The following is a 13,349-nucleotide window of genomic DNA, read 5'->3' as shown; positions in this document are numbered from 1 at the left end:
GCATTTTGCTGTAAATTCAGGCTACCTCTAAGAAATCTTTGAAATTAAAAGCCATCTTAGTAGACTTATCATGTAGGATTAAAATAATAGATTTAAACAATAACAATATGTACATGGAAACTCAAATTTAATAGCCTATTTATTAATTACATATTATTTATCAACTGTGTTCATGACATATTGTGTGATAATACAATTACAGGAAAAAGGTTGGTGGTAAATTTTAATTCCATATTTTTATTTCATAATTCCTCAGTATAAGATTTAAAATGTCTTATGAAATTATTGATAAGTAACTTTTGCTCAATTTCATTCTCTTCACTTTTGATTGGCTTTATATTTGATACTATGCATCACTGCTTCAAATATAGAATTTTAGTGAATACTTTAAGCTAGATCTTTCTTAAAACATGGTCTACAGGTTATGAACAATAATTTCATCTAGGGAATTGGTAATCAAGGCAGGAAGTCACACGCATGGAACAAGACATCTAAAGGATGTAAACGTACTGGCATAGAAGCTGTGAGGTGATGTTCTCATCCAATCTCTGGCAACTTCAAGCTGAGTGTCCTTAGGAAATGTTTCTTCATTATCAAATTAATGCATTTGACTATATAACCTCAGACACATACTCAAATCCTACATTGTAATGACTCTAAAAAGAGGCTATCCAACTTGGGGTATATATGATCACCAATTTTGATTAGAATCCTTAAGAAAGGAGGATTCTCATCTGAGTTTTATTTTACTTTGATGTAAAACATGTTCTCTGCATGTAAAAATAGTTGACTTGGTCATTTGCAAATGCTTGTTCTTCTCTGCAAGTCTCCTAATATTAATACTTAGAATTTGTCCCTTCCAAAAAACATCATTTAAAAGTAATACTAAAATAAGTGTGTGATATTTGCAAGGTGTATATGTGTACTTCATATTCCAAAGGGGGTTGTATTGGGTATGAATTACTCAGGGAATTCCTACCAAGAAAATAAGGGCAAATCAATTGAATTGATGGGATTTAACTTAGGAAGATAAGAAAACTGATATTGGTGGGGTTCAACAATATGAGTGAACCAGAAACTATAACAAGCTGGAAGGTAGAAATACATTCCAGAATGGAAATTAGAAAACCATTGAGATGTGATTTGGTGCTAATATGGTGGGGCTAATCTACCATCTGCCATTTAATTGGAGAGAAACAATGAGTATGAAATTCATCAGTACTTGAGATTGTGGTTAAATGATTCATTGAATTTTTGTGAAAGAATTTGTTTGTTGAAAGAATATATTTTTGCGAATTTATTTTTATTGAATTTATTTTATTGAATTTATTTTTGTTTTACACATTACTGTCCTTTCAGACCCATTCTCTCTCCCTCCCTCCTTCCCACCTCTCTTTTTTCCTCCTTTTCTTCCATCCTACCTTCATTTTTTCCTTGCCTCCCTCCTTCCTTCCTTAAATTCCTTCCTTTAAATTCCTCATTTCTTTTAAATTTAGACATGATAAGTAATCTAGAGGACCTAGATTTATTTTTTCCTTAATAGCACATCAGAATATTATTGGTACATTTTTTCCCCAGCAAACATATATGCTAATAACCTCCACCCAACTTGATTCTCTTTCTCTAGGAAGACCCACTACGTTATGTGAGACTATGGGGAAAGCAGAAATTTGGCTAATACGGACATATTGGGATTTTGAATTTCCTCGTCCATACTTACCTAATTTTGAGTTTGTAGGAGGATTGCATTGTAAACCTGCCAAGCCATTACCTAAGGTAGGTCTAATACAGTAGAGGATGCTTTTATACCTTATAATAAAATCCTGATTTTCCTTTAAAATTTACAGCCTCAATGACAGAGATGTGCTGCTGGATATCTTCAGTTTGCTGCTCCAAATCTGTCTTCCAAGTCATAGGGGTCTCTTATGAGTGATATTACTTTATTTTGGACTTTACTTTGATATTTAAGCTGAAGAAGAATTAAGTGATTTAAGTGGCATGTTAAAAATATCATTGTGCCTATAGTGTGAGTACTCGATTGCAGGGACAGAAAGTTAGAACCTTACCTTGAAAATCACTAAGGAGACTGCTGTAGTCTTCCTAACAAGCATGATGGAGTTATGAACAAGGACACTTACTATAATTGTTTGAGAGAAAAAGATGCTTTCATGAGAACTCAGGGGTAGATTCCACAGGCTTTGGTCAGTAAAAAGAAGTAAGTGTTGACTGAAGACATAGAATCAGATAGGGCTTCTTGGATAGCAGTAATCTTTACTGAGATAGGAAGATGAGTTCAAGTTTAAATTCAGCCAAAGGAATTTTTTAGGTGGAGATTTCTAGGAATCATTTGGATAATACAAAGTCTCAGTCTCAGCAGAGACCATCAGAAATGGATTGGGAATCAACGTAAAGTAGAAGTCATAGAATTGAGAGACTCAAATGTTGAAATGTTTTTTACAACTATGATGTTAGTTTTTTTTTTTTGGAATGAAAAAGAAAATTGTATGTCACATTCTAAAGTTAAAAAAGAACAAATGTGGACCACTAGAAATGTTGGAAGAAAACAATATTGAGAAGCAAAAAAGAACAATGGGTAAACATAGTAAGGATACTGTATTTAACTATCTTATTAACAAGGAGTGAGGAGACAGTTGCTCATTTGTTTGGGTTTTAGGTAAACGAGCATAATCTCTGTAGAAGATTGCAGGTTAAATGGCATTCCCAGGAGAGTTCTTGATTTCTGTTTAGGGTAAGATGCATATTTAAGTTTAAAATTTCATTTCAGGATTCTGAATATACTTTTTTATACCAGTAAATTTATTGCTTCAGGCAGGCTCTATTGAGTGCTACTACAGGAGATGATAAACCAATATCTAAACAAAGGTACAGAAAGAGACATGGCATATTTCATGGCTCACTAGATAATATCTTGCCACACTATGTTTATTCTCCCACCCCCACTTTTCACACATACACAGTTTCACAAAAATGACTCAGACATGTTTTACAAGAGGGATAAAATTATGCCATTTCAAACTCAAATTTTAATATAGACATGTGGGAAATATGGATACCAATAAGGGCTTATATCTCTGATGAGAAAATTATGCCAGTCACTGGATACGTAGAATAAAAAAACAATGAGAAACAGTCAAATCAAGAATCTAAATCAAACAGGTAGGTGTGTAAGTCTTAATATATATGTGTGTGTGTGTGTGTGCATATGTGTAAGTATATATATATATTTTTTTTATTCAATAACCATCTGTTTAGGGAAATGAATTAAAATCGTAAAACAGCAATTCCTAGGACTTCAGAGACAATCTCCTAACATTAACTAAGCTAAAAATAGAAATCTACTTTTATTTATAGCATCGTCCTTCCCCTAGTAATTTTACTAGACTTAAATTAAGAAACAGTGATTTGCAGGGCAACCACAAATAGTTACAAAGTGAATGCCTGACACATCTCTAGAGGGTGACCTTCACATTGATTATGATGTGAAAGACCCCAGTCCCAAACTTTGCAGCACCCAACTTGTATAACTGTTATTGATGAGCAAGAGAATTTTATTTGCAGAGAAATTTATGTTTTACATCTGCACTAAGGCTCAAATTAAGGGCATCCAACTAGCATGAGAAGGAAGAGAAGCACTGTCTCTTAAACATTATCATGATTATAGCAGGAGTTTGTGTTATCACCTTTTAAACATATTATTATATATCTCATTTCTAAAAAAATTCCTTTTTAGCTCTATTAATCAGGAAAAGAGTAAACATGAGAAAAATATCTTGAATGCCTAACAGGAAGTTAGGTCAATTTATTAATAATTTATTGGCTGTAAATTGGCATGCCAAAAATTTTAAAAGCCTAGTTCAGGACCATTTTGGGGCTTCCTTCCAAGGAATATTTTTATGAGTTTGCAAACTCATAAAACAACTCTGTGGGCTCATAAAATTAAGCCTTGGGTGTAATAGTTCCATGTACGATGAGAAGAGCTGCCTCTATCACTTATTCATTTTGTATATTAGTTTGGTTCCATGACTTAATTTGTAATCACTCATTATGTACTTAAGCCATAGTTTTTAGAAACATATTTCCTGTTAAAGAGATTCTAGATGATTCTAGATGATTCTATGTGGCAAAAAACAGAACCAGTCTAACAGTGTCTCTGAGACTTCTCTTGACTCTGCTTATTTAGAAGCATAGGTGCATTTTTTTCCCCCTGAACATTTTTAATAGAAAGAATTTTATCTCTGAAGGAAATGGAAGAATTTGTCCAAAGTTCAGGTGAAGATGGTGTTGTGGTGTTTTCTCTGGGGTCAATGGTCAAAAATCTCACAGAAGAAAAAGCCAATCTCATTGCCTCAGCCCTCGCCCAGATTCCACAGAAGGTCAGTACAACCTCCAATCTTAATGAGCAGCCACTTTGTCAATTGGAGAGAGAGTGGGACTAATAGTACTCTTTCCAGATGAAAGTTAAAACTCATTATACGCTGAGCTAACTGGCACCACTTTAAGTAAAAGTTACTCAAAACATTAAAATGTTGTATTTGGGCATCTTTATCATTTGCCTGCTGAGCCTTTGCATTACTGTGAAAATACATCTTTTTATGAAATCATTTATTTTCAATGAAATAGAGATGAAAATGTTAAGATCCTAATAACTTTTTACTATTCAAAATCTGATGACCTTTGCTGACTACTCCCAAAACTTCTCAAGTGTGTTACTTCCCTAGTCCAGGTAAAGAGAGAGGTTACACTTAAAGTAGAGAGGAATCGTGCTCAAGAATATACTTCAGATCTCTAGGTTTTATTAGAACTCTATCAAAGTGTAGCTGGTTTAGAAGTAGAAGCCTAACCTTTCTTAGTTGAGTTTTCTACAGTTAAAAACAATTAAAAATCCTATTATTGTCAAACAGTGTATATTTTCTAATTTATGATACTAAATTAATTTTGTTATCATTTCAATTCTAGATTTCTACTCTTTATATACTCCTATTCATGAAATATCCTAGGATTCTATATTTGTATATTAGTTAAAGTACATGAAAGTCTGTAATGGCAAGTGTACTAATTAGGCCTGTTAAAACTTTGGACTTTCATTTCTAAACTTTCCTGTTACAGGTTTTGCCACTTATCAGTATTTAATGTGAAATTTGTTTTGTAGAGTTCCCCAAAAGAAAAAAGTATGTAACAAAAGGTTAACATCCTAACAAGATACTTCATTATATAATGGAACATAAGCAAACTTCTTATCTCATCCCCCCCAGAAACTACAAAAAAATAAAGAGAGAGAGAGAGAGAGAGAGAGAAAGGAGGGAGGGTAGGAGAAAAATAAAGACAATCAATTATCTAAAAACGAGGTCATAAAAAGCTAAAGCTAATTATATTTCTGGAAAACATTACATTTGAAACTTGAGAGCTAGGATGGCCTCATGAAAAATTTATACAGTATTCATTTTTGTTTTAATGCTTTTTAACTCCCCTACTCTGATTGACTAAACTAGTCCTGTTTATTTTCTATTTCTTCACTTACAATCTCACTCCCCAAAGCTTTTAAGTGATAAATATTGCTTTTAAGTGATAATCCTATATTCAGTAGACTATTAGTACAAATTATTTCAAAAAAAAGTGGATGTAAATAGTCCTACTATGTCTTTCAATGATTGCAAACTACTCCTTTTTTATATTCTTCTCAATTATCAAATAAAGTAGAGTGGGTGACATGATTTCTGAATAACTCTAAAGCCTTAACATGCCTTAATTGTGTGTTTTTACTTGCAATATTAAAGCACTGTCTTCCACAGGTTTTATGGAGATACAATGGAAAGAAACCAGCCACATTAGGAGCCAATACTCGGCTCTATGATTGGTTACCCCAGAATGATCTTCTTGGTAAGACTGACAGAAAAAAAAAGCTGTATAGTTGAATGATGGATAAGTTGAGTAACTGTTTAACAGCAAATAAATTTAATAAATATTTAATAATTTAAAATTTTCACATTTTACTTCTAGTTTTAAAGCAGATATAATTTAAGAACTGGCCATTAATTTTATAGATTCACGCTTCCTCTGGTTGACAAAAGAGTATCTCCAGTTAAGACTGTCATCACTCTCCAAGTTTCAATCTCAGTTCAGATATGACCTCCTCAGTAAAGTTTTTACAGACAATGCAGGGAGAAGTAATTCTGCCTTTTCCTGGGATCACAGTTTTCTGAGATATCGATACCGAATGTGCTCAGCTTCTGTAGAAAATACTGTCTTCTTTGAGTTATCCCGTAGTTTTTGCCCAATCTCTCTCTGAAATTCTTTTAATGTATTATAATGATATCCTTACCCACTTCTCACCCAATCCCCAAACTAGGTCACCCCAAAGCAAAAGCTTTTATCACTCATGGTGGAACCAATGGGATCTATGAAGCTATTTATCATGGAGTCCCTCTGGTGGGAGTTCCCATGTTTGCTGACCAGCCTGATAACATTGCTCACATGAAGGCCAAAGGAACGGCTGTGGAGGTGAACATAAACACAATGACAAGCGCAGATTTGCTCAACGCCTTGAGAACAGTCATTAATGATCCTTCGTAAGTACTACTACTTTTAAAGGTTTACCATTGATTATGTTACCTATCATAGTTGAAAATGTCCAAGGTTTCATGCATTTGTAATTGGTGTGTTTTCAAATAACAACCATAATATGGCCAATACAAAAACTACTTTACTATTTTGTTTCCCAAATTGCTGAAGTGATTTGCTAAAATTGGAATAGATCTCTAGGATTTCAAATATTCTATCATTGTTTTTCAAAATAAATAATGTTAATGATTACATAAATTTTCAGATCTTCTTCTGGATAATCTGCTTGTTTTTATAAATATATATGTATATACACACGCACACACTTATTTAAATATTATAACCACTCAGTAAGTACAAAAATGGAAAGGATAACTTGCCCAATATTAATCTTTCAAAAATAACCATCGTTAAAGCTGAGTGTATACCATACATCAGTATATGCATATATACAGGGAAGACACATTGGAATAGTTAATAATTTTATAAATATAGATTGGTACTATGTGTGGATATTTAGACTAAATTTCATTTGATTTAGCTTAAGATAAATTGAAATGAATTTATAAACTATATTGAACTTTAGATACTATATATTATTATATCTTAATTGTTATCTCTGAAAGATCTCACCAAGGTTAAGAATTAATACAAAATATGTATATATAGTTTGGAGTGTTTATTTTTAACTATGTGTTTTAATTTCAGTCACTAACAGTTGAACTCATGCTATGGGAGTAATCTGATCTCCAAGATGTATTACTTAAAATTTTAATTTGTCACTATTTATGGCACTTATTTTCCTCACATTTATTTAGACTTTTTGCTATAAGAAAATCAATAATCACCATTGAATCAGAGGTTCTTTATTCCAAAATACTTTAGATTCATTCACAACTGAATATATAATATGGAATTTTCTTTCAATAAAGACTCATGGATATTAAATTCCCTGAGATCATGTTTAACAATATTTGCTCATTGCCCTGATAAGAGAATGATACCTATCTGAACATAATATACTTAGCTCTCACTTTCTTCTCTTCAGAATTATGTAAATACTACTCATGGTCTTCTAGCTTTAAATGTTGCTGTACAACCAGAAGGATGTGCAGTTATGACATACAACTATCTACTGGGGCTTTGGGGGGAAAAATAAATAAAATAAAATTAAAAAAAATAATAAAATAAAATAAATGCTGCTGTAGGATTTTGAGGGCTATCTGATCATTTTTTCTTTTTAAGTGTTTCTTTTTCAGTTTGGAAAAAAATTATTACTTTTTTTTAATTCAGAAACTTAATTGTGATGTATCTTTAGAAATCATTTCCTACATTATCCCTGGGTTATAGTGTATCCTTTAAACACTGTTAATCTAGGATAAAAATTATTCTATTTTTCTTTTCAGAAATTAATTTTTTGTCTCTTAGTGCCATTTTTTTTCTCTATTTCAGGGACATCAGATTTCAACGTTCTCTCTGTTAAAATACTTTCATTTGTTTTCCTTTTCTATTATTTTCTAATTGTTCTAATCAATTTTTACTTTTCTTAATTCACTGAGATTGCCTCAAATAGTTCATAAATTAGTAAATTCAATTTTTTGCCATGAACATTGCTTGCTGTTTCTAATTCTTTTATTAATCCTTTAAAGTGCTATTTTTAGCAATTTATTTCAACAGCTCACCTTTATCTTTTATCATCTCTTCTTGTTTTATAACCTGATTTGTTATTTTATTCATAATTCTCACATTCTTATTATACTTAAATCTCTCCTTTTTTTAATTATGTACTATGCCTAATTACAGTCTAAGTTAATCATTTTATGTTGTTTTTCCCCAGTATTATGTAAGTTTTAATCAAGGCATGTTCTTCATCTTGCTCTCAGTATTTGCTCTGAATCTGTATATGTGCCTGATATTGAAACTTGCTTCCAGGTTATCTCAGACTCAATTATTTTCATTCAGAAAAACTTGAAGGCTAGTTATAACATTCCATTTGTAGTACTGAAATCTGAAATTTAGGAGGTAGGGGAGAAGGTAAACTCAGATGGAATTTTGTGCAGCTTTTTTTAGTGGAACTAGTCTATGTAAAACCATCTGTTCAAAGCCATAGTACTAGGGTTTTCCAGACAAAGGGGTCAGTGTATTAAATTCCAGAAGGGAGACATTCAATATTTGTCTTGAATCCATCCTAAAAAGTCAGCCCTGGTTGTCTATTTTTCCTTCCCATCCACATTCCAAACCAATTTTATTAATATGCCTGTTTGTCATAATTTTCAGATTATAGATGTCATTAATTCAGGATCTGGGTAAGGGGTTAGGACTCAGCAAGGCTTACTATGATCTTGTTTCTCATACATAATGGCTTTGATGTCTAATCTATTAGATTATTATCAGGTTGTTATTTGCTGTTGGTTTGCTTCATTTTACTAAATATCAGAATAGTTAAGTTCTGTAATTTTTTTATAACTCCACTTCATAGAATGCTCATTAAATTTTATTGTTGATTTGAAAACTATTGACCCAAAAGACAGAATCATAAATACTCAGAATTTTCCAGGAAAATACCTAAAATTGTTTGTTTTAAGATACCTTAACATTAACCCTAATCCTAACACTAACTCTGAAATAATCCAGAAACAAAGGAGTCTAGTGTAGATTGTACTTGTGGATGTACTTGTATTCCATTTTCTTATTTCTTAAAGGAATTAAGGAACACAAAAAATTGCAGTCAAATACATAAACCATAGTAATTTCAATTATTCATAATATTTTAAGATAGTCATAAAATATTAGTATAGAATAAAATATTAAATAATCATTTTAAATTTGAACATAGCCCTTTCTTTTCCTATCTCATCTATAGGAAAGTATACTTTATTTTTATTTAGATTCACATGAATAAGTTTATCTATCAAGTATATATGTATTTCAAATTTTAAATCTCTATAAATGGAGGAAACCTTGAACAAAAATGTGATTTGCAGAGGTAGGCTTTTATCACCACTGTAGTTTGCCTAAAATGTAGTAGGATTAATCAGGTGAAATTACTGTTTTGACCTTACCTATATTTTAATCGAATTTAAAGAGTATATGATTATTCTTTTACCCTGTGTACAAAAAAGAACACAAGTAAATTACTCCCTCCTGTTCGATCTCGTGTACCACATTCACTGGTGAATCATGGCCACATTTCTCCTTTCCTAATTCCAACAATGTCCTGCTCACACTAGAACATCTCTTCACAAACCACTTACCTTCTGTCATCTTCGTATTTTCAGGTTGGAAATTTTATTTAACACAGAACCAAAGGGAAACATACTAATTCTGGTTCAGCCATCAAAAATGTCAAATGAAGACATAACATTTCAAATACGTACCTGTACTCATTGTTGTTTGAGAGACCATTAGAGCTATTAACTCTCTAACTATTGCCACTATGATGGCACATTGATTAGGGACTCTACTTCTATCAAGTTATTTCCATTTACCTTAAAAACTCAAAGTTTATCTCCTTGCCATTTCTAAAATTATCCTAGTATCTCCAACTGAGTTTGACATTGCCAATACAGACAATGTCTTTTGCATCACAAACGTACAAGTGTGTGCAGTGGAGGAATTATCACAGTGCCAAGATCTCAGACACTGCAAAAACGACTCGCTAATGTTGGCTACCATTTTCCCTTGCCCGTTATCATTAACTAGCCAGACATTAGAGTCCATGCTTATGGACTTTTTAATGGATATTTTCGCACAACATTGGGTAAGTCACAATCTTGATGTTGGAACAATCCTGGAAATTATACTTCACACAATATCAAAATTTCTTCTTGGAAAAATTAGGCTTATTTAATTTTTTTTTGGTTTGCATTTGACCACATTCTGTTAAGAACATATTTCTTCCATATACTCCTCTTTACATCTCTCAAAATGCTGTGCAACCAGCTAAGTTCATGTCACAACAAGAATTAAATTTTTCCTCAACATATCCGTGGACTTTGGCTTATGTAACCTTTAATGTGTATCACATACTTAACCTTCAATGAAAACAAAAGCTCTAATTTCTGTCTATGCTTTTGTCAACCAGTTATAAAGAGAATGCTATGAGGTTATCAAGAATTCACCACGATCAACCTGTAAAGCCCCTGGACCGAGCAGTCTTCTGGATCGAGTTTGTCATGCGCCATAAAGGAGCAAAACACCTGCGGCCAGCCGCCCATGACCTCACCTGGTTCCAGTACCACTCTTTGGATGTGATTGGGTTCCTGCTGGCCTGTGCAGCAACTGCTATATTCTTGGTCACAAAATGCTTTTTGTTTTCTTTTCAAAAATTAGGTAAAACAGGAAATAAGAAAAAGAGTGAATAGATATTTTCAAGTTTGGCAATGCCTTGAGTGGACAATTCTATTCATTCTAACCACCTTAATGAAACCTGAACGAAAACACATCATCTCCATCCTGTTTTCAAAATTCCCATTCCTCTACCTTAGCCTAGAGATAAGCTGAGAATTCAACAATGTCATTAACTAGAGAGCACGTTCTTTTCTTCCTTTCTTGTTTCCCAGGTGGCTTTACCCTCTTCCTCAAACTTTCCTGACACAGGTACACTAAAAATTTCATGTACATTCTATTCATAATATCAATTTTTTCTTTCAGTTTTAAGTGATATGCTGACTGATGATATGCTGAATCTTGGGGAACACACAAAATATGAGCTGAGGTTGATGGATGTAGGGAACACAGAAGAATAAAATTCACAAGTTCCCCTAGAACATATAAATCAGGAAACCATCATAGGAGACTAGTATGTTATAAGAGTAATGACGTCATTTTTCGTAAAAATAGGCCCTCCTGCTTGCCTAATGTTACTGGGGTCAGAGCATGAATTGATAATAGTTGTGATGGCACATTACACCAGGAAAGGTTTCCAAATTTCCATTGAACTCATATATAATCGTGACCTATATTCCTGCCTTTAGTCAACGAGTATTTTTGTGTGCCCTGTAGAACAAGAGTCTAGGCCCTGCCTTCAAACAAAAGAGATTGATTGAGTCATAGTTTTTTCTCAGGAAAAGAGAATGTCAGCATTATATTAAAGGTGAAGAGGTCATTTTTAGAGGAAATAAAAATAAGAAAAAATATAGAAAAATTTTTTAGTAATTTTATGAAATTTTTAGTTAACAGTACAATTGATAATCTTAAATTTAAATATCAATTCATTATATTTAAAAATCATTAATGCTCATAATCCATGATCACTATTTAAAATCAAATATGTAGTTTTCTGTCAACAAACAAATATTTACTTGAAATATAAGATCATTATATTATTTTTCAGTTTCTATCTTCTACAAATTTAAATTCATCAATTAATTGTTATGGTAATGATATAAGATATTAGCAGACCTGCTCAACCAAGGATATACGATAGTAAGTATTTATCAATGCAAACCAATAATTAAAGGCAAATGTTCATACATGAATCAGCTTTGTATTAATTTAACTAATTAAAAATAGATTAAAGGTTGTACTTTATTATTTACAAACTTAATATGTCTAACTAAAGTTTTAATTTCAGTATTTGATATATAATTGAGGCAATAAATGACATCCATTGGTTCACTGAAAATTTTGAAATTCTTGTTCATTTCACTATGATATATTGAAAATTACTTCCAATTTAACTGTATAATGGGAACACATAAGTATTTCCTTTGACTATGTATATTACTGAAAATGCAAATAAATTCTACAAATTTTTTTGTGAAGGCTGAAAATGTATTTGTTAAATGTTAACATTTTTAAAATGTGATTCATATTGATGTATTTTGGCTTTTATTATTTTATTTTGTTTTGGGAAGAGTCATTTATGTTTGCTCTATGCCCAGTTTCTACAATTAGAATGCAGCAAATGGCGAAGATCTGATGAGAGGTGGGCTGGCCATCCCTGGCACAGAACACTACTTACCTACGTTCCGGCAGCCATTTAGGTTCTGAAACTGGACACCCTTTTCCTACTAGACTTGCTTCTGCTTAATAGCCACTGTTCACCTGATTTCTCCCTTACTGCTCTCTGATTTTCTACAGGTTTCTTCCTTTGCCTGAATATAATCAGAAGCCAGCTGGCAAAAATTTCTGGATGATATCGACAGAATTAGTTAGTGTAACTGCAACGCATACTTAGATTTAAAAAAATAGGCTGACAATGGACTTTCCTTAGCAGTTATTCATAGAACAGTTCAGATGAGGAAACTCTCATCCCTAAAAAGCAGAATCAAGTCCCATCAGCCAGAGTATTTTTGCACAGCTCTTACATTCTCAGACCTTAGAGATGCTCAGGAGGCTGACCTTAACACTTTTACCTATTTTGTTTATAAACATTCCATGTGCCCCTTATCCTTTGGCGGCATCTCCTCTGGTCAGGGTTCTTTACCTGGTAGAATGATCAAATCTTCACCCACTTCAAATCAATGTGATAATATGTCTGTCTGAATGATTTGTCACAGCTTTCCACTGACTTTTACTGTTTGACATTAGAGTATTAAGATGAGTCCTGATAATCTACTAGATACTAGACATAATTTTGCCTATACTTATCATGTGTCAGTAACGTAGGTTATTTTTGGTATTTTGGACTATTTATCACAGCCAGGAGAGTAACACATTCACTGACTGAATGTTGAAGCAGAGGAGCTCAAAATAATCAAGAAGCGTGCACAGCTTCCAATATAAGTAAATTATGGTCATATCCCTGGGTGGAAATATTCTTCTCT

General features: G+C 32.5%; 1 protein-coding gene across 3 annotated transcripts in view; it reads left to right on the top strand.

The window, feature by feature from the left end:
• Positions 1-10,943, top strand: part of UGT2A1 (UDP glucuronosyltransferase family 2 member A1 complex locus) — a 75,440-nt gene extending 64,497 nt beyond the window's left edge. For 2 of the 3 annotated variants that reach the window (XM_058547214.1, XM_058547212.1), the window contains 5 exons: positions 1,628-1,776; positions 4,263-4,394; positions 5,811-5,898; positions 6,368-6,587; positions 10,664-10,943. In XM_058547214.1, the coding sequence (XP_058403197.1) occupies positions 1,628-1,776; positions 4,263-4,394; positions 5,811-5,898; positions 6,368-6,587; positions 10,664-10,943 (869 nt within the window). The remainder of the gene's footprint in view (positions 1-1,627; positions 1,777-4,262; positions 4,395-5,810; positions 5,899-6,367; positions 6,588-10,663) is intronic. The other variant, XM_058547213.1, reaches the window with a different exon arrangement.
• The last annotated feature ends 2,406 nt before the right edge of the window (positions 10,944-13,349 follow it).

This window comes from Diceros bicornis, chromosome 8 (genome assembly GCF_020826845.1).
Source record: "Diceros bicornis minor isolate mBicDic1 chromosome 8, mDicBic1.mat.cur, whole genome shotgun sequence".
Lineage (NCBI taxonomy): Eukaryota > Metazoa > Chordata > Mammalia > Perissodactyla > Rhinocerotidae > Diceros > Diceros bicornis.
The sequence above is the reverse complement of the archived record's forward strand: the minus strand, read 5'-3'. Positions and strand labels throughout refer to the sequence as shown.